The sequence below is a fragment of the Phocoena phocoena genome, chromosome 19 (genome assembly GCF_963924675.1).
Source record: "Phocoena phocoena chromosome 19, mPhoPho1.1, whole genome shotgun sequence".
Classification (NCBI taxonomy): Eukaryota; Metazoa; Chordata; class Mammalia; order Artiodactyla; family Phocoenidae; genus Phocoena; species Phocoena phocoena.
In genome coordinates this window covers 46081153-46103700 of record NC_089237.1, presented here as the reverse complement: position 1 = coordinate 46103700, position 22548 = coordinate 46081153, and the positions used below count along the sequence as shown (strand labels likewise).

General features: G+C 42.3%; 1 protein-coding gene across 8 annotated transcripts; it reads right to left on the bottom strand.

The window, feature by feature from the left end:
* Positions 1–16: 16 nt before the first annotated feature.
* Positions 17–22548, bottom strand: GLOD4 (glyoxalase domain containing 4). 8 transcript variants are annotated; one of them, XR_010656779.1, is made up of 10 exons: positions 22454–22543; positions 19606–19655; positions 18923–19043; positions 15023–15167; positions 9472–9608; positions 8612–8698; positions 8229–8342; positions 8054–8140; positions 327–811; positions 140–239 (listed from the first exon to the last, which is right to left on the bottom strand). XR_010656779.1 is itself a non-coding variant. In XM_065896384.1 (9 exons), exons 1-9 carry the CDS (start codon positions 22541–22543, stop codon positions 746–748), a joined length of 897 nt encoding a protein of 298 aa, XP_065752456.1. In that variant the 5' UTR covers positions 22544–22548; the 3' UTR covers positions 17–745. The 8 variants fall into 8 exon arrangements, 7 of the variants coding, with proteins under 7 accessions (XP_065752456.1, XP_065752458.1, XP_065752459.1 ...); XM_065896384.1 differs by having other exon boundaries at positions 17–811; positions 22454–22548; XM_065896386.1 differs by lacking the exon at positions 140–239 and having other exon boundaries at positions 746–811; positions 8054–8086.

The following is a 22548-nucleotide window of genomic DNA, read 5'->3' as shown; positions in this document are numbered from 1 at the left end:
CAAGAAAATATTAAAAAAAAGTTTTTCATGCTGAAGAAATCATCTAATCCATCACTAAGAAATCTAACATGGTCTCTTCTTACGAGGATTAAAAGAAAAAAATAGAGAGAGAGAGAGAGGGAGAGAGAGAAACTAGCGCAGAGCCAGGCGTGTAGCAACATAATACATTAGATCCTTTTGTCTGTTTTCTCTGGCTACTCAAAAATTTAAAGCAAAAAATGTGGGAACGTTAACCAAGTCTTTTGGTTCAAGACACAAAATTTCTTTAAAAGTTTTTATTGGTCAAGGCCTACTAGAGTTAAGACATTAGAACAGCATACTGTCACCAGGTACTGGAAGTACTCCTGCTGTAAGCAATTGATTTGGGTTTATTTGTTCTCATTAAATCTACACACTTATCAAAATTCCCTCCATTCCCAACCAAAGGTCCTGTTTAATACAGCTGTCCCAGGCTGCAGAAGAACTGATTACTAATGTAATACAGTTACACAAAAAATGTACCCTTCCAGGGATGGCACAGATGACAGCAAGAGCTCTTCTCTAGATGGACTGATAATGATAGGATTTTCTCTCTAAAATATATCAGAGCTCTCAAAGATAAAAATACACACATCTTCACCACCCAGCCTCTCTGCCTATACAGGAAACCACCAAGTTGTGAGAACATTTGTCACATAATGCACACATCAGGCCTCACAGGTGTTCGACAGGAATCACTAATGCTTGTTCCACGTGATGTCTTCCGTTAACCTGAAGCCTTTGGTTTATTTTGTGCAGCAAACCATTCATCACTTTTATCTTTTGCCATTGCCTATAGAAACAGAATTGGAATATTTATTTATTCTCAATCCATAAAATAAAACACATAGTCTACTTCGTACCTCACTGCACTGCCCACAATCAAATTAACAATTAAAAGATGTTCAGGGACTTCTATGGCACAGTGGTTAAGAATCCGCCTGCTAACGCAGGGAACATGGGTTCGAGCCCTGGCCCGGGAAGATCCCACATGCCGCGGAGCAAATAAGCCCATGCGCTACAACTACTGAGCCTGCCCTCTAGAGCCTACATGCCACAACTACTGAAGCCTATGTGCCTAGAGTCTGCTCTGCAACAGGAGAAGCCACCGCAATGAGAAGCCCACGCACCGCAACGAAGAGTAGCCCCCGCTCACTGCAACTAGAGAAAGCCCGGGCACAGCAACGAACACCCAACGCAGCCAAAAAATTAATTAATTAATTAACTAAAAAAAGAAGAAAAAATGTTCATTCAATATAGAGTCTTGTGTTTACTTTGACAGAGGATGCTGATGGGTATCAAGCAATCGCTTGTTAGTTCTCATTTTGCAGAGTAAAGGGCAGAGCCTGCAGCCGGAAAGTGTAGCTGACGCTGCCTGGAGAGCAGGCCAAGCACACCCCGCTGTGGGCTCTTTGGAACAGAAAGTGCTGTCATTCTAAGAGTCTGGGTGGGCTCTCAAGAATCTTTAGTGCTCAGGAGACTCAGTCTAATGATGAGACCAAATGTGAAAAGCTATTTTGACATCTTAGCAATAAGCCTGGAATGATTTCCTTTTTCCACGCCTCCTCCCACACCATTCCGCTGATGTTGGTACTGTTTGGTTTGGAACCTCTTAATTAAAAAAGAAGCCTTGTTAATAACAATATGTTTTGGTTCCGCCAGAGTCCTTTTACCCTATCATTCCATGAGGTTGAGGTCATAGAAAGGGGCTTGTGGGCAGGGAAGGCAGGGGAGCCCAGCTTAAAATTGAAGTCTCTTTTTAAAAAATTTTATTTATTTACTTATTTAGGCTGCTCTGGGTCTTCATTGCTGCGCAGGGGCTTTCTCTAGTTGTGGTGAGCGGGGGCTACTCTTCGTTGCGGTGCGCCGGCTTCTCATTGCGGAGCACGAGCTCTAAGCACACGGGCTTCAGTAGTTGTGGCACATGGGCTCAGCAGTTGTGGCGCACGGGCTCAGTAGTTGTGGCACATGGGCTCAGCAGTTGTGGCTTGTGGGCTGCAGAGTGCAGGCTCAGTAGTTGTAGTGCATGGGCTTAGTTGCTCCCCGGCACGTGGGATCTTCCCGGACCCAGGGCTCGAACGCGTGTCCCCTGCACTGGCAGGTGGATTCTTAACTACTGAGCCACCAGGGAAGCCCCTAAACCATTTTTTAAATTATTGGATTGATGCTTTGAGAGCTAGTGCTAACAACAGGGATTGACTGGAAGGTGGGAGGAGGCTTTTGCAGTATTGCAGGTGAAAATGAGAGCTTTTTCAAAAGGGAAGTAGATAGACAAAGGATTTCAGAGGTAGAACTCACAGTTCTTGGTGACTAATTGCTAATAGAATGTAGGAGTGAGGAGAAACAGTATTCAAAAACGGCTCTGTTTGTAAATCTAAAACTATTCTAAAATAAAAAGCATGTTAAAAGAAAAACTGGCTCTGAGGATTCTAGCTTAAACGATTGTGATAACAAATATATAGTGCTATTCAGGGGCGGGAGCAGAGTATAGAAGAAAAAAAGAACTGGCTTTGAAACTTGAAAGACCTCAGTTTGAGCCCTTGCCTGCCACTTACTGAATGTATAATATTGGGTGACTTACTCTTTTGAGCCTCAGTTTCTTCATCTGAAAAGGGAATGCTATCCACCTTGTAGATTATGGTAAGAGTTGCAGAATATACATAAGGCACTTAAGAACATGTCAGTATAGGAGATGCTTAATAAATAGTAATTTTTATTTTTCTATTATACTAATGAAGACTGGATTTGAAGTAGGATAAATTAAGTTATAGGCATGTGGAGTTGAAATGTCCATGGTCTATCCAGGTAAAAAGTTTCTCTGGCTATAACACTAGTCTGACAAAAAAAGCATTAAGCATAAAAGAAAAAGTTGATAAACTGGACTTAGAGAAATGTCTGTTCTTCAAAAGCCTACATTAAGAAAATAGTCAAGCCATTGAATGGGGAAAGTACTTGCATTTGCAGATTATCTAACAAATGACTCGTATCCAGAACTCTAACACAACAACAAGAAAGAGAAAAACAGTCAAAAAATTTTAAAACGGGAATTTAAATGGGCCTTGAAATATAAGCAAATATTCAAATGAGAGAAGGGACATTCTAGGAGAATAAAATAATGTGAGCAAAGACACAGAGAGTGAAAATAAATTTATATTTAGAGGTTAGAGAATGGCTAAAATGTAAAATAGATCAGTGGTGTGTCTTCCAATTAGTTTGTCATGAAACTCAATGGATCAGATAAATTATTCTGTATTGATATAGTCCAATTATATTAAAGCTAAATAAAAAATACATAGGGCAGTAAAGAAACAAAAGAAAATACACAGGGCAAACCAACTGTATAAAACCATTTTTTAGGTGGTCAGGGAAATTTTAATAAGAACTGAATTTTAGGTGACATTAAGGATATACTGTTGGGAGTTCCCTGATGGTGCAGTGGTTAAGAATCCGCCTGCTTACAAAAGGAATAAAATACCTAGGAATAGACCTACCTAAGGAGACAAAAGACCTGTATGCAGAAAACTATAAGACACTGATGAAAGAAATTAAAGATGATACAAACAGATGGAGACATACCATGTTCTCGGATTGGAAGAATCAACATTGTGAAAATAGACTATACTACTCAAAGCAATCTACAGATTCAATGCAATCCCTATCAAACTACCAATGGCATTTTTCACAGAGCTAGAACAAAAAATTTCACAGTTTGTATGGAAACACAAAAGACCCTGAATAGCCAAAGCAATCTTGAGAAAGAAAAACAGAGCTGGAGGAATCAGGCTCTCTGACTTCAGACTATACTACAAAGCTACAGTAATCAAGACAGTATGGTACTCACACAAAAACAGAAACATAGATCAATGGAACAGGATAGAAAGCCCAGAGATAAACCCACGCACCTTATCTTTAATAAAGGAGGCAAGAATATACAATGGAGAAAAGACAGCCTCTTCAATAAGTGGTGCTGGGAAAACTGGACAGCTACATGTAAAAGAATGAAATTAGAACACTCCCTAACACCATACACAAAAATAAACTCAAAATGGATTAAAGACCTAAATGTAAGGCCAGACACTATAAAACTCTTAGAAAAAAACACAGGCAGAACACTCTATGACATAAATCACAGCAAGATCCTTTTTGACCCACCTCCTTGAGAAATGGAAATAAAAACAAAAATAAACAAATGGGACCTAATGAAAGGTAAAAGCTTTTGCACAGCAAAGGAAACCATAAACAAGACCAAAAGACAACCCTCAGAATGGGAGAAAATATTTGCAAACAAAGCAATGGACAAAGGATTAATCTCCAAAATATACAAGCAGCTCATGCAGCTCAATATCAAAAAAACAAACAACCCAATCCAAAAATGGGCAGAAGACCTAAAAAGACATTTCTCCAAAGAAGATATACAGATTGACAACAAACACATGAAAGGATGCTCAACATCACTAATCATTAGAGAAATGCAAATCAAAACTACAATGAGGTATCACCTCACACCGGTCAGAATGGCCATCATCAAAAAAATCTACTAACAATAAATGCTGGAGAGGGTGTGGAGAAAAGGGAACCCTCCTGCACTGTTGGTGGGAATATAAATTGATACAGCCACTATGGAGAACAGTATGGAGGTTTCTCAAAAAACTAAAAATGGAACTACTATACAACCCAGTAATCCCACTACTGGGCATATACCCTGAGAAAACCATAACTCAAAAAGAGTCATGTACCACAATGTTCATTGCAGCTCTATTTACAATAGTCAGGACATGGAAGCAAGCTAAGTGTCCATTAACAGATGAATGGATAAAGAAGATATGGCACATATATACAATGGAATATTACTCAGCCATAAAAAGAAATGAAATTGAGTTATCTGTAGTGAGGTGGATGGACCTACAGACTGTCATACAGAGTGAAGTAAGTCAGAAAGAGAAAAACAAATACTGTATGCTAACACATATATATGGATTCTAAAAAAAAAGGGTTCTGAAGAACCTAGGGGCAGGACAGGAATAAAGATGCAGACATAGAGAATGGACTTGAGGACATGGGGAGGGGGAAGGGTAAGCTGGGACAAAGTGAGAGAGTGGCATGGCATATATACACTACCAAATGTAAAATAGATAGCTAGTGGGAAGCAGCCGCATAGCACAGGGAGATCAGCTCGGTGCTTTGTGTCCACCTAGAGGGGTGGGAGGGAGATGCGAGAGGGAGGAGATATGGGATATATGTAAAGCAATTATACTCCAATAAAGATGTTAAAAAAAAAAACAACCCACCTGCCAATGCAGGGGACACGGGTTGGATCCCTGGTCCAGGAAGATCCCACATGCCGTGGAGCAATTAAACCCGTGCACCACAACTAATGAGCCCATGTGACTAGAGCCCGTGCTCCGCAGCAAGACAAGCCACAGCAATGAGAAGCCCGCACAGAGCCCACGAGCCACAACTACTGAGCCCGCACGCCTAGAACCCATGCTCCGCAACAAGAGAAGCCACTGTGATGTGAAGCCCACGCACCGCAATGAAGACCCAATGCAGTCAAATAAATAAATAAGAGGTTGATATAAGGAGGCAATATAACAGTGTTAGCTGTAAAAAAAAAAAAAAAACAGGATATATTGTTGATTTTTAAGTGTGATTATATCAATATTGTATATAAGAAAATTCCTTAATTTTTGCTTTTTTTAAAAACTTATTTTTATTGGAGTATAGTTCCTTTACAATGTTGTAATTTTCACTTTTCAAATCATCTTAAAATGTGTAAAATACTTAAGTATTTAGGGTTGAAATGACATGATGTCTGAAATTTGCCTTAAAATTCTCCAACAAATATCCCCACTGCCAAAAAAACAAGTGGGGTGGAAAGGAATGATGAAAAATTATGGCAGAGTTGACTGGTGACAGTCACATAGGGATTTTACTCTTTTGTGTATATATGGAATTTTAAATCATGAAATATTAAAAATAAAATCTGTTACAGAAAGAAACGGACAAAAGACAACACACAAATGTTGGTGAGGACGCAGAGCAGCTGGAACTCTTCTATACATACATGGCCAATAGTGTAAAGCAGTTCAATCACTTTGGACAACTGTTTGGCAGTTTCTTAGAAAGTAAAAGCAATTCCCCTCCCAGGTATTTACCCAAGAGAAATGAAACACATGTCCACAAGAAGAGTTACGTGAGAATGTTCAGAGCAGTCTTCCTTAAAATAGATAAAAATCTGGAAAAAACTTCAATGTCCACCATTGGAAGAATGGATAAGCAAATTGTTATATTCATAAAATTGAATACCACTCAGCAAAGAAAAAAGAATTCTGGCATGTACTATATTTTGAGTAGTGGTTATACGAGTATATGTAAGTGTCAAAACTCATCAAAGTGGACACTAAAATTTCTGTACACTTAAATTCTATGTATATTTTACCGCAGTAACAACAATGAAAAATGCTCATTTAGAGCTTAGTGGGGAGTGGGAACTAGAAGTTAGGAAGTTGAGAATGGATGATGGCTGAAGCTCTGCGCAGAGATGACCACAGTAACAGGTAACTTCTACTCAGAGAAGAGAAAGAATGTATAATGAGAGAGTAAAAGACAGCCAAAGTGGGACCGTGGGCAAAATCATTTCAGGATCAGTCACAGACAAAGATGCCTGTGGCTGAGGGGAAGCTGTCAGAGAGATAGGAAGATGGCAGGATCCCCAACATCAAGGGAGAAGAGAGCTCAAAAGAGGAGGAAGTTGGGGATTTCCCTAGTGACGCAGTGGATAAGACTCCCGTGCTCCCAATGCAGGGGGCCCAGGTTCGATTCCTGGTCAGGGAACTAGATCCCACACGCATGCCACAACTAAGGAGCCCACGTACTGCAACTAAGCAGCCCACAGGCCACAACGCAACTAAGGAGGCTGCGGGCCACAACTAAGGATACCGCCTGCTGCAACTAAGACCCGCACAACCAAATAAATAAGTAAATAAGTAAATAAATATTTAAAAAAAAAAGAGGAGGAAATTGGTCAGTGATATGAAAGAGCAAGAACAATCTAGCCAATTTGTCAACTAAGAGGTTGCCTGAGATTCTATTTTCCTTTATGGTAAAATTTGTAAATGCTATATTTTTTGTACATTTCCAGCTTTAATGAACAACAACTGAGTGTCCATTATTATGTCAGCAGTTTGCCAAAATCTATAAACAACACAACAATCCTATGAGGTGGATAATCTTATTTCCTCAAATTTTTGGATAAAAAACTACAGTTTAGAGACTTGAAGTAAATTTCTTAAGGTCAGTCACATAGATCCTAAGCAACAGAACCAGGACAGATTGATTCATTCCTTTCAGCAGCAGCAGCAGAGTATTCACTGAGTTCCAGCTACATATGAGGTATGTGCTAGAAGCTGGGGTACAACACTGCGTGCCGCTAAAAGATTGTGTTTGATGAGGACAGAAAAACAGTCACTGGATTTGGCAAGAGGAGGTCACCGATGACGTCAATGCGAGCGTCTCACTGCGTGACAGGAGCCAATGCGGAACAGAGTGAAGTGTGAATGGGAGGTAAGAAGTAGAAACGGCGTGTAGGGAGATTTTTAAAACAAATCTGGAGAAGGGATATGGGGTCAATAAAAGATTTTTAGAAGATACTAGAGTTAGTTTGTATGCTTATGAGAACAATTTGCTAGGAAGGAAGAGAACGATGCTGTAGAGTGGAGGAGAGATGACCAAGGGGCTAAGGTAGTGAGAGGGGGTGGCGTCGGGGCACTTCCGATCACCGAGCAGAACAGTGATGTATTTAGCAGCAGTGGTTCTCCAAGGCAGCCCGAGGTGGAGGGAAGGCACACATACTGCACCCAGATAAGAGTCACATAGGTGGCAATGAAGTTGATACAAGCCTCTGGCTCAAAAAGTCACCTCAAAAGGACACAGTTCTGAAAGTAAGAACTGGCCCTGATGCTTGGGTCCTTCTTCATACACACTTAACAGCACCCCCTTGAGCTGAAGGTGAGATAAATTTAGAAAAGAGACTCACGTCATCCAATAATTTGCTTCCCTCTGGATCCATCTTAGAGAGTTCTCGAAATGCTTCATCCCCCACAAAGCAAATTTCATGTCCATCCTACACCAAGAGAGAAAAGAAATTTGGCAAAAAGACACCTCAGAAGAAAGCCCTGGTGCAGCCTGTCCTGTTCCTAGGTAATACTTACAGGGTCGGCCAAAATGATAACTTGCACTGTTGCTTTCCCTGGAGTGTCCAGACTCACCAGGGGAGTCAGAATCTTCTGGTTCTCCCTTTTCATCAAATCTTCTAAGTCTGACAACTTGAGGAAAACAAAAAAGCAAAGTGAGCAAGGGGTCCCACACCACTCTTGGGCTGTGGTCCTCGAAAGCCCCAGAGGAATCTCAGATCAACCAGAAGACTCGGGCACCTCTTGTTTGATTTTATATCTCAGCTGCTCTTGAGACAACTGCTGAACTTGATACCAAAGCCACAATCAACATGAACCTAGAGAACAGAGGGTCAAGTTTCCTAGCTGTTTGAACTAGCTAGTCACAGAGCTTAAACAAAAGACCTGGTACCAAACATTACCTCTTTCTGGGGGCAAGAAAAGGCAATTCGTCCAAAAGCTGTTGCATGAACAACTGCCCCTTGGATGCCCTGTAGCTCCAGCTTGCACTGAAAAGACATGAGAAAGCGGGTTTATTTTTCGGAACACGTTACGTGGTAAAAGAAAAAAATTCAAACAGGGCTAAAGGAATAAAGTAAATTCTCAGTCTCCCTCTTACTCTCACCCCAGAGGCAACCAGTCAGCAGGCATCCACAGGCATATATCCTTTTTTTCTTTTTTACACAAATGGTAGCATAATTTATGCACTATTCTGTCCCTTGTTTTTCTCCAATTAATGTTACCATCTCAGCACATAGAGACTCGCCTCATTCTTTTTGATGGCTGCTTACTAATCCATTCTATGGATGAACCATAAATGGTTGAACTATTGCTTGAATCCACAGGGCATTTAGGTTATTTCTTATATTTTGCTATTACAAACAATGCCGCAGCAGATAACCTTGTACATACTTCTTTGTGCACGTGTAGGATAAGTACGTTTGTAAAATAAATTCCTAGGAGTAGACCTTCTGGCTCAAAGTAAAAGGACTAAATCATGCTCAAATGCTAAGTTATTAAGAGAAAAAAAAATAGATTATCATTACAGCATTAAATCTTGCCTACATCTCTTCTGACTCAGCAAATCCACTCCTGAAAGGACACATTCCCCCAATATAAACAAAGGTAATATCTGGGTGGTGAGCTTACCAGCAATTTTAATTTTCTTCTTTCTGTCCTAAATATTGAATTACTATGAAGAAACTATGAGAATAACCTTCATGTTAACTTCATTTATAAGCCAAACTCATAGTAACAATTATTTCTCTCCAAGATTGCTCACCTGGTTATCAGCATAGCCCAGCAAAGCCCTCTGCTTCTTTTCATCTTTTTCATAAATTTTCATTCCCAGTAGATTAGACCAGTAGTTCAAGGACTTCTGAAGATCAGACACTGCTAGAGTTACTTTTAATACAGGATCTGTAGGGTAACGAAACAGCAGGAATGAACAGGGCAGTGCAAAGGAATGGAACAGAAGGACCCAAACAGGCTCAAGTATATATAAGAATTTAGTTTACAAGAAAGGGATTTTAAGTCAGTGTGAAAGGGCAGATTATTCAATAAAGATAAATGGCATTAAGATAACTGGCTTCCGCAGAGCAACTAAGCCCATGCACCACAACTACTGAGCCTACGTGCCACAACTACTGAAGCCTGCATGCCTAAAGCCCGTGCTCCGCAACAAGAGAAGCCACCACAATGAGAAGCCCGCGCACCGCAATGAAGAGCAGCCCCCGCTCGCCGCAATTAGAGAAAGCCCACGCACAGCAACAAAGACCCAACGCAGCCAAAAATAAATAAATAATTAAAAAAAAAAAAAGATAACTGGCTTCTTATTTGGTGGGAAGAAGCTACACCTTTAAACTAAATGGCAAAATACATTCCTAATGAGTTAAAGGATTAAGTTTAAAGACTGAAACCATGAAAATACTAGAAATGGGTGATTATTTAAACAATTTTGGGGTGGAGAAAGACTTTTTTTTATAAATAAGATTTTTAAAATATTCATTTTACCTATCATTAATTTATTTTGGCTGCGTTGGGTGTTTGCTGCTGTGTGCAGGCTTTCTCTAGCTGTGGTGAGCGGGGGCTACTCTTTGTTGCGGTGCACGGGCTTCTCACTGCGGTGGCTTCTCCTGTTGTGGAGCACAGGCTCTAGGTGTGAGGGCTTCAGTAGCTGTGGCGCACAGGCTCAGTAGCTGTGGCTCGCAGGCTCTAGAGCGCAGGCTCAGTAGTTGTGGCACACGGGCTTAGTTGCTCCGCGGCATGTGGGATCTTCCCAGACCAGGACTTGAACCTGTGTCCCCTGCATTGGCAGGTGGATTCTTAACCACTGTGCCACCAGGGAAGCCCAGAAAGATCTTTTTTAATCTGACACTAAAGATAGAAAAACCATGAAGAAAAAAATGTTCTAGGTTAATTACATGAAATGGAAAACCCCTAGACAACAATCAAAAAAAGAATTACTATCAAAATTAAAGAATAAAACAAAGTAGGAAACATTTTTTAACAACATATATATTTTATATGTTTAAAATATTTAAATATTAAAATATTTAAATATGTTAAAAATATTTAAATCACCTTTAAACATCATAGGAAAAAGATGCACGTCCTGGAAAAATAAGCAAAAGGCACGAAGCAGTAATCCACAAAAGGAGGAACTGGAACAGTCAATGAACATATGAATGCATGTTTGACCTCACAAAGAAATTAGAATTCAAATAAGGGGCTTCCCTGGTGGCGCAGTGGTTGAGAATCCGGCTGCCAATGCAGGGAAAATGGGTTCGAGTCCTGGTCTGGGAAGACCCCACATGCCGCGGAGCAAGTAGGCCTGTGAGCCACAACTACTGAGCCTGCGCGTCTGGAGCCTGTGCTCTGCAGCAAGAGAGGCCACGACAGTGAGAGGCCCGTGCACCGCGATGAAGAGTGGCCCCCACTCGCCACAACTAGAGAAAGCTCTCACACAGAAACGAAGACCCAACACACCAAAAATAAATAAATAAATAAATAAATTCAAATAAAACATTTTGTTATCTAATTAGCAAATAATTTTAAAAGTTCACAGTGTTAACTGTTATAGTACAGGGGGAAAAACCCACAATCATGTAATAATGGCAGAGTGTAAATTAGTACATTTCTGAGCAACAATTTGACAAAATGTATCTAAAAACCCTCCACTGCTTTTGAAAGAGCAATCCCATTTTCAGCAATTAAAGAAGTGACTGCGGATGTATGAAGGCCTTTTGTCACAAAGACATTCATCACAGTGTTGCTCATAACAACGAAACACCAGAGACAACATGAATATCTAACAACAGACAACTGGTTCTCTTCCTACAATGTCACACAATGGAATCCCATATATATTTAATTATATATTTATTTCTTTTGATAAAAGATTGGAAAGATATACTCTAAAATGTTAACAGGGACTACCCTGGTGGTGCAGTGGATAAGACTCTATGTTCCCAATGCAGGGGGCCTGGGTTCGATCCCTGGTCAGGGAACTAGATCCCACATGCATGCTGCAACTAAGACCCAGTGCAACCAAATAAATAAAATAAGTAAAATGTTAACGGTGGTTATGTTTTCTTCTTCCTTATTTTTGCATATCTGTGTGTCTAGGGGAAAAAAATCTATTTTTTGTAAAAAGAATAAAAGTTATATTAAAACACTTATCATTATTGGAAACTTTTATATTGTAAAGTGACTTTTTAAATTTCCATATTAATTCATTTAAAAATAATAAGAATATTACATTTTTTGTGTGAAAAATAACTTGTGTTTTCCAAAACAAGCAATGACAAGAACAGCATCATTTTAACGTTTTTGTGAATCTCTTTAAGGTCTGGATTAGTAGAAGATAGCTGGATTCTTACATCTGCTTCTGTATCCTGTCTGTTGCAATATATTGTTTAGTTGAAGCATAAGAAGAAACTCCAGCTTCTGAGACATAAGTTGTTTGAGGAGTATCTTAAAAGTCTTTTTGGATAGTCTTTTTAGATATTATACTAAAATTTTTCTTTAAGGAGTTTGTAAAGTGACTTTTTGAAGAGCTGTTCCAAGTCTGTATCTGACTAGGATAAATTCAGTGCATTTTCCTTCAGTTTTCACTGCCTTAGTCCCGTTTTCTAGACAAGCAATACCATGGCTAAAGCAAGGTGTTTCTCACAGGTGCCTCTACCTGGCAGACTGTTTTAGTTTTCCCCATTCACTGAGACATCAACAAATTCCAGGTGATTCTGACCCTGAAGGGAGGTAGGGGCAGGAACAGTCATAGTGGGTGAAACTACACAGGAGTGATTCATTCAAAGAAGTACGGACACCAGGCTAGACTTATAGATTTGACTATATCACCAACCAGAAATTAATGCCCCAAAGGTATTATCATTCCAAAGAACAAAAACATCTTATGATGAATCTAGCGACTGTCATACAGAGTGAAGTAAGTCAGAAAGAGAAAAACAAATATCGTTTATTAATGCATATATGTGGAACCTAGAAAAATGGTACCGGTTTGCAGGGCAGAAATTGAGACACAGATGTAGAGAACAAACGTATGGACTCCAGTGGGAGAAAGTGGCGGAAGGTGGTGGTGGTGTCATGAATTGGGAGATTGGGATTGACATATATACACTAATATGTATAAAATGGATAACTAAAAAGAACCTGCTGTATAAAAAATAAATAAAATTCAAAAAACAAATAGTGACCAGTGCTTCCCTGGTGGCGCAGTGGTTGAGAGTCTGCCTGCCGATGCAAGGGACATGGGTTCGTGCCCCGGTCCGGGAGGATCCCACGTGCCGCAGAGCGGCTGGGCCCGTGAGCCACGGCCGCTGGGCCTGCGCGCCCGGAGCCTGTGTTCTGCAACGGGAGAGGCCGCAGCAGTGAGAGGCCCGCGTACTGAAAAAAAAAAAAAGAAAAAAATAGTAACCAAAAAAGAAAATTCTATGGGGCTTCCCTGGTGGCGCAGTGGTTGAGAGTCTGCCTGCCGATGCAGGGGACACGGGTTCGTGCCCCGGTCGGGGAAGATCCCACATGCCGCGGAGCGGCTGGGCCTGTGAGCCATGGCCGCTGAGCCTGCGCATCCGGACCCTGTGCTCCGCAACGGGAGAGGCCACAACAGTGAGAGGACTGTGTACCGCAAAAAAAAAAAAAGATTCTATGGAAAACTTTTCAAGTTACTTGGAGGTACTCAAGATGATGTCATTAGAAAATATTTGAATTTTAATGTCAATACCCTAAATTGATATCTTTGGAATATAAAAACCAAATCTAGAAAGCAAAGAAAAAAAAAAAAACCTTATGATTGTCAGGCCCTGTACTATTTTATGTACTGAAACATCATTAAGACTAGGGAAAAAATGTATAATGGAATGAGTGGCAGGAGTTAAGTTTCAAAGTTAGTATATAAAACACCTATCACCTATCAATAAAAATACTCATAGGAATCCCTTACATTACCAGTGAAGTTCAGAAATACCATCTCTCAGTACGTCCCACAGTACCAGCCTAACCTCCCACACTGGAACATCGCTCTTTCTTTTGCTGAGCTCCAGATGAAAAGCAAGTAGCAGTAGGGACTTCCCTACTGCCTTCCAATGCAGGGGATGAGGGTTCGATCCCTGGTCAAGGAACTAAGATCCCACTTGCTGCGGGGCAACTACAAAGCCCGCCGCGCCCTACAGCCCATGCGCCACAACTAGAGAGAAGCCTGCCTGCCACAACTAAGACCCAACGCAGCCAAATAAATAATAAATAAATAAATATTAAAAAAAAAAAAAGAAAGAAAAGCAAGTAGCAATAAACACAACTGTCAGGCTCAGTATGAGGGGCCTTGGGGACTTGAGGCAGACCAGCGGGGAAAGAGAATGTCTTCACCTCAGGTGCACTTAGGGGCCTGTGTTCACTGACTGAATGACAGGCAGAAGTGCCCTTGCTATTCACCAGTATTTTTTTTTTCCCTTTTCTTGCTTTTGTTTTTCTCTTGGCAGAGCAGGTAGCAGAATTTGCAGGAATTAAATACATGTGTGACGAGGATGCCTCGTACGTGAAACGTCATGCAGTTTCTCTCCCACTCACTGCGGCAGTCAGGGCGGTGGGCTCCTCACTTCATTCACCCACACTGACCAAGAGCCAGCACTGTAGTCTGGGAAACTGACCTTAGCTGCAGGATACGACTAACCGGTCTAAGGATAATCCTATTTCTCTTGCCTGCCAGCGATTGGTTCAGGAGCAGCCATGGGAATCAATTCTGACCAGGAAGTTGCTGGAAGATTCTAGGAAAGTTTTGCTATGCCCTTAAAAAAGAGCCACAGGAAGTCAGTTTCTCTTCCTCCTACCAGATGAGAATGTGGAGGCAGGTAGCCCCAACTGCTACTGGCAGCCACCCTACAACCCTGAGGGGGAGAAGCAGACCCTTGAGGACAAGAGGATGCAGAGAGAGAAGATTTGGGTTCTTGATGCCATTGCTGAGCTGCTGAATCAACTAACCCTGAAGTCTTTCCTACCCAGAGAATGCCTGCTCTGTGAACTAAAACATTTTCTTACCGTTCAAGCTACAGTTGGGTACCTAATATCTGCAGCTGAAAGTATCCTAAACAGATACATTACCAGTAAAATAGATAGAACCAGTCCAGAACCCCTAGAGTGATGCACTCAAATTCTGATATGAGAATATAATTTCTTAGAGGACAAATAACAACACTGGCTTGGGAAAGATGGGTCATGTCAATATAGAAAGACTCCACAGGAGACAGAAGTTGAGCTCCCTCTCTCCTTCCATCAGAAGCCTTTAGACAGAGGGCTTTTGTCAGTGTGGGGATAATTACCTGACTGAGGTGGACTGCGGTTCTGCAAATAGAACTTATATCCTCCTGGAGCTTTGGTTTCAAAAACACCTTCTGCCACTTCACTGAGTGGCCACTCCAGCTTCCTGGCGTTGCTGACAGCCTGGCTAGAAGCGAGCGTGATACCCTATGGCAAACAACAGTATCACCCAAGTGCGTAATCACAACAGATCTTTTATAGAAGATGATGAAGCAAAACACCACTGCCTTTACATCATATCACCTAAGATTTAATTGGCATTCAAAATTTTCTGCTAGTAATTTTGAAGTAGGTTTTGGACATTTTTCTCCCACAAAGATTCCAAACTTTGTGAATTGTAGGACAGAAACACAAATGCCAGAGAAAGTTGATTCATTTAATACCAAAGATAATCTCTCCTCACTTTCGAAATCTGGTCAGAGAAATCTTGAACTTACCCTTGGCTCGCCAGCTACTTATTTAAAATGTTCTCTTTTTAATTTTGCTTTTTAAACCAAAATACATAAACCAACTATCGAGACATTCTTTATTTAAATTAATCAAAATGCCTAAGAATGCGCACTATGCCTTCCGATGTGCCCGGCCTCGTTTCTAGCCTGGACTGCAGATCAGCCTCTCTCTGCCTCCAGTCTTGTCAATCCATCACCCACTCTGCAGCTGAAGTAAACTTCCTGAAACCCACCCTACAGTCTATCTCAGGACGGCAACCCCATGCTCTTGTTCCTCTGCTTAAAACCCTTGATGGCTCTTCATTCCACTCAGGGATGGCTTACGATGGCCTGAAAGGGCCAAGACAATCTGACCCATGTCATTTCTGAGCCCCTCTCCTCCCCCTCTCCCCTGGCTCTATTCCAGCCATGCTGGCCTCCTCATGTTTTCTAAAACGTGCCAGGCGCTGTCTGAGGGCTTTTGCACTGGCTGTTTCCTAGCTGAAATGCTCTTCCCTGAGATATCCACACGGCTAACTCCCTTATCTCCGAGACTTTGCTCAGATGTCACCTCCTCACAGAAACCTGCTCTCAACGCCCCACTTAAAATTAAAACTGGGGGCTTCCCTGGTGGCGCAGTGGTTGAGAGTCCGCCTGCTGATGCAGGGGACACGGGTTCGTGCCCCGGTCTGGGAAGATCCCACATGCCGCGGAGCGGCTAGGCCCGTGAGCCATGGCTGCTGAGCCTGCGAGTCCGGAGCCTGTGCTCCACAATGGGAGAGGCCACAACAGTGAGAGGCCCGCGTACTGCAAAAAATAAATAAATAAATAAAACTGGTCATTTGCCCCATACTCCCAACCCCCCTTATCCTGTTCTGTTCTTACCCCATTACAATAATCACCTTTAAAATATTCAATAACATATATTACATTATATTGTATTATTTATTTATTCATTCATTGAAATTTATTTTTTTATTTTATTTTATTTTTTGCTGTATGCGGGCCTCTCACTGTTGTGGCCTCTCCCGTTGCGGAGCATAGGCTCCAGACGCGCAGGTTCAGCGGCCGTGGCTCACGGGCCCAGCCACTCCATGGCATGTGGGATCCTCCCGGACCGGGGCACGAACTCGTGTCCCCTGCAACGGCAGGCGGACTCCCAACCACTGCACCACCAGGGAAGCCTCATTGAAATTTATTATTTGTTGTCTGTCAGGCCCTGGGCCCCCTCCCCTACCAGGCACAGATTTCTGTCTGTTTTGTTCACCACTTATCCGAAGTTCGTGGAACAGTGCCTGGCACATAGCAGGCACTCAATAATAAATAATTTAATACACAGGTCATTTCACATATTTGTTAACATATGCATAAACTGAACTCCTAGAAGTGAAACTGCAAGGTCAAAGGGTAAAGGCACTAATTATTTTGATACTGCCAAACTTGAGGCTGTACCACTTCATACTCTTATTAGTAATGCATGAGTGTGGCAGTTTTCCCACACCCTTCCTCACAGTGTGTTATCACACCTTTTGATTTTTGCCAATCTGATAGATGACAAATGGCAGCTCGGAAGTTGAACATCTTTTTCAATGTTTAAGAGACTTCCTCTTCTTTTCACTATACAGGGGTTCTTTATACATATGGGAGTTCTATTTAACCTGTTTTTCTTTGTGTTCCATGAACTGAGGAGCAGCACAGAAGGCACCTTTCATCAAGGCTCTCTTACTACCAAAGTCTCCTGGGAAGACCCACAGTGGAGCCACCAAGCTGTTCTCCACCTACATGGCTTCTAGTACCTGCAGGCCCACTGATCAACATTTGACCTGAGCCGATTAAACGTTTATGGCACCAAGATGGTTTTGCTCTTTTTTTTCCTCCCTGATTTAAATTTGGAGAGTAAAGAAAAGAAAGATAAGGAGAAACACAGAGACCCTCATATACACTCAATCACCAAATCCTATGAACTCTACCTCTGACATCTCTCAAATCCATCCTCTCCCTCCCTCCCCCACTACTGCCGCGTTTGTTAGTTACGGAACTGCAGGTTGCTGTGTATCCTGTGTGCTGGTGGCCTCACTTCCAGTCCTGCTCCCTGCCAACCCAACCTCCCTGCTCTAGCCACGGATTCTTGTACAGGGCAAATACTGCGTCATTCCCCTGCTTAAAAGTGGCTCCACTCTGCTTTCAGAATAAAGTCTGAATGTCCTGATATGATGTGGCCCCTGCTCACTCCTCCAGCCTCAACTCTACCCACTCCCTTCTTCACACACTAAGCTCCAGCCAGAGTGAGTCACTCACAGTTCTCTTAGCGCCGTGCTCCCTCTCACCTCCAGGCCTGTGCACATGCTGAGGACAGCCATCTCACCCTCCCACCCTGCCCCCCTCACCCTGCTCAGACGTCACTTCTGGGAAGCCGTTCCTGAACTCTCATCTGTCTGAGCACAGGCTGGAAATTCCTCCTGTGTGTTCCCACATTCCCCTGTTCTTATCCCTATCTTAGAACTTATCACACGGTATTCTTGTTGTCTCTTTACCTGTTTCCCCCATCAGACAGGAAACTGCTTAGGCCAGGGAACATGCTCTAAATGGTATCCCCAGGACCTAACAAGGTACATGGCATAGAGCAAGTCACAATAAATATCTGTTAAATGAATAAATTAGTGAGAGGCATGGAGAGTGAGAAAGAGAAGTGTATTAATATGTTATATCTGAGCAGTCCTTTCCATTTACAAAACACTTTTTATATATATATATATATATATATATATATATATGGTCCTACAAACTTCCATCTAGGTACCGTTATTTTAACATGAGTTAACAGGAATACTGAGATCAAATGAGCAAAATAACATCTAGCATGAGGTAGAGTTGCTCAGTAGATTCTGGGTAAGAATCAGTTACTCCTCTCTTGCTATGTATTTGGGCCCAGTGGCATTCCCTCTCGCACACAGTAACTGCTCAGCAAATGACAGGTGCACGGTCACTTGAATTCTTGAATGCATTAACGAATGCAGTGCATGCAATGACACCTTCTCTCTATCCTTAAAACCTTCTCAGATTTTTCTCTGACTAGGATTGACTGCAATCGCTCACCCCAATCACAACTGTCCACTAGAGAGAAAATATCTCCCTGGATGGTGATGAGGATCTGACGAACCACTGACTCTGGCCCTTCCACCTCCCGAGATTCAGTCATTCCCCCAGGGGAGTCTTGTCTCCTTCAAACCTGTCTCTAAGTCTTGAGCTTGATTCCTAAGTGGTAGGAGAACACATTTCATCCTGAGCCAGCTAGGAGACAGGGGCCCAAGCAGGTTTCTTGGTTTTGTTCTTTTTTAAATAGAAAATATCAAAAAACTAATCACCAAACTGCACCCCAAAGCCATCAATCAGTAGTCATTGTTATCTACAGCCGTATCAGTGACCTCTCTAAAAGGTACAGCCAAAAATCTGCTAGAACAAAATGATATTTACCATGAAGTCATTGCCAAGCTTGTAGTTGCCAATGCCGTAATTGTAAGTCAGTTCTGCAACAAAATGATCATCCTCAGGTCCAAATCCCACCATTGTTTTACTCCATTTTCCATCATAAGGCCTAGAAAAATGAAAAAAAAAAATGAACCCAGTGGCCACAGACAAAATCTGCATCAGGCTGCCCCCAAATAACTATTGGGACAAAGAGGTGAGCAGTCCCTTCTGGTCCTCCAAGTACCCATAAGGATGAGATGACCTCAGCCAGTGCTAAGAGCGGCAGTGCACAGCACTCATGGGCCCCATCACCAAAGGCTCAAAAGACCATTTGTCTGGCACTTACTTGAGGGAAAGATTCGTTTACCTTTTCTTTAAAGTAGGGAGCTGAATCCTATAGGGACAGCCGTCCCACCTGACCTTAATTCATTTTTTGCCTACCTGTCAAGCAAGCAATTCCCATCAGGCCTTGGAATTTCTCAGCTTGCCATGGTTACTAAGCTTAAGAGATACTCCATAAGACACTGCTTCATCCACAGCATATACTCATTTGTGACCCTGAAGCTGCCTCCCTAATTTATTGCCTCCTTAATTTATTCTACTGCCTTCTACTCGCTTTGAGAAACTGCTTTCTGTTCTTCAGGGGTATTCAGAGACTAAAGAAGATGTTAAGAAACAAGGGGTCATACCCATTACAGGCAGCTCTGCAGCCTTCCTCAAATTCCTCATGCCGAAGAATCTGGTAAGGGAATGAGAATTAATGGCAAAGTTGTCCTAGTAGTACACACAGCATATTTAGCACAAACTAAAATGTGAAAACACAGACATTATTATTTGTAAGCTTTCTGTGTAAAACAGACAAAAGATAACGAGCTGTATATCTTTCCCAGGTTGGAAGTAGTAGAGGTAAGAAAGATCGGCTTGATACCAAGGGTCAGGCAACCAAACAAAGTTGTAAAATCTATTATATTTAGATGGGGAAGCAGTACTGTGTAGTGAAAAAAGTGTGGCCTTCACTTAGTAGCTGTGTAACTCTGAGAACAACATTATTAGGATCTGAGTCTCCTAATATGTTGTGAAAATAGATAATTTATTAAAGCATTTGACACAGAACCTACTACACAGTAGGCTCTCAATGTGTCAGTTTCTGTTTTCCTTTTTGAGTCCCACAGCTACTGCTCCAGTTCAAGCTCCCATCACATCTCTCACAGACTATTTATCAGAAATCATCTTATTGATCTCTTTCCTTAATACCACCATAAAATTAAGTCCCTAAAGCACAGCTCTGATCACACCACTGCCCTGCTCTAAGATGTAAGAGAGCTCCCCACTTTTTATGACATCAAATCCAAATTCCTTAGCATATCATTCAAGATACTATCAGGGACTTCCCTGGCAGTCCAGTGGTTAGGACCCCGCGCTCTCACTGCGAGGGCTGGGGTTCGATCTCTGGTCAGGGAACTAAGATCCCATAAGCCGTGTGGAGCAGCCAACAACAGCAACAAAAAACCCCAAAAAACTAAAGGCACATAAAACTAGTGGTGCTTCCCAAACATATCTTAACTTTGCATTGGCTGTTCAGTTTTTCTAGTATACTCCTCCCTCTAATCTACGTCTATGGATATCCCACCTATCTTTAGAGCTCACCTCAAGTACAAGGTCTCCATGAATTATTTCCTGTGGACCAGGTTAGAGTTAAAGCTCTCCTACTGTTGTACTTTTATAATAATGGTAGCTAACACTTACATAATACATACCATGTGTCAAATACTACACATATAATAATGTGTTTAATCTTTACAACCACCCTTTTATCAATGAGGAAACACATTAAGAGAGAGCTCTGTGGTTTTCTATCATCAAATTTCAAGTACCGTTACCATCAGCAATGTACAATTCCCACCCCCATTCCAAGCCAGGAGCTTTAATTGAGGACAGATACCAGGGTTATTTTCATCTTTGTCACCAAAGCCCAACACAGAACCATGAAGCGGGTGATGTTTTTTAAATGACTGATGAATTCAGGTAACTCCCTTTGCACTCCATGTCTCCTGCGGTGTCTCTACATTAAATCACACTCTTGCACACTGTAAACAAAGAATGTCGCCTGCAACTCCATTTCTACAAGGACCAGGGCATCAGCTACTGCAGTGGCCCACCAACAGTGCACCTTGAAGGGAATTCAGGATGGAGAAAAACAAGAAGCATTCCATGCTTTGGATGCTGGCCCTAGATATTTAAGATGCATATCTAAGGAATAATTTCAATGAATCCAGAACCCATCTTCTGGGACTACCCTGGTGGTGCAGTCGTTAAGAATCCGCCTGCCGATGCAGGGGACCACTTCCTGGACCGGGAAGATCCCACGTGCCGTGAAGCAATTTACCCATGCGCCACAACTACTGAGCCTGCACCCTAGAACCCCCAAGCCACAACTACTGAAGCCCACGCGCCTAGAGCCCATGCTCCGCAACAAGACAAGCCACCGCAATGAGAAGCCCGCGCACCGCAGTGAAGAGCAGCCCCCACTCGCCGCAACTAGAGAAAGCCCGTGCTTAGCAACGAAGACCCAATGCAGCCAAAAATAAATAAATAAATTTATTTTTTAAAATCCCAAGTTAAAAAAAAAGAAAGAAGCATTAACTTGAGATGTCTGTTTTTGTGATTAGCAGTAATCTTTTGATGTTCAACTACGTGGTTTTGGGTTTTATTCCCCCCCCAGAAAAAAACTCATATATATTCTAGCTCCGCCCTTGCCTCTTCGGGGCAGTTCCTCAGAGCTATCTGAGAGGCTGTCTTCCAGGCTATAGTCCTCAGTAAGGTTCCCAAAAAGAACTTAACTCGAAAATTTTAGGTTGTGCATTTTTGTTTCAGTTGACAACATCTAAAGTCCCTGGTTATCAGGAAGCTCCCCAATAGCTTCCACCAGCTCTTGCCACCCAGGTGATCTCTGCAGAATCACAGCTGCTCAGAGCTGGAGAGAGGCGACTTCCAGGTGTTGGGAGACAAGGATGGGTTCTCACTTCACACTTAGATCTGGACTATGGAGAGAAGAATTGGAGCACTCACCCAGAGACTCAATATCCAAGAGACCATTCAAACCAGCAACAAGAGAAGCAGAACTCTGACTAATGCTGATATCTAAACCGAAAGGCTCCAAACCAGAAGAGAGTCATTGTTCACCGGAGGAGTATTATATATAACTTTTTATTTACTACCTTTCCCACTAGACTAGAAGCTTCGCAAGGGCAGGAATAAACATTCGTGAATAAACTTAACTGAAAGGACATGTGTGGGCACACAATCGGCCACTAGTAAGTGTGACCCCCTTTCAAAGTCCATCTAGCCCAAGCCGCGACTCACGACTCTTCCTGAAGTTGAAAACCACAGAGCTAATGGGAAGTCTAGGGGCTAAGGTCGGACACCCGGGTTCCCGCTGAAATCCACATCACACCCTTTTCTCCCCTCCCTCGGCCATGTGGGGCTCAGCCTCCCGCTACCCCCTCGCGCGCCAACCCCTCTCCGCCCCGTCTCCACCTTCATTCCCAGAACATCACGATAGAAACACGCCGTCTGGAAGCGGTTTCCCACTTTGAACACGAAGTGCAGAGACCGACGAGTCGCCATGACCA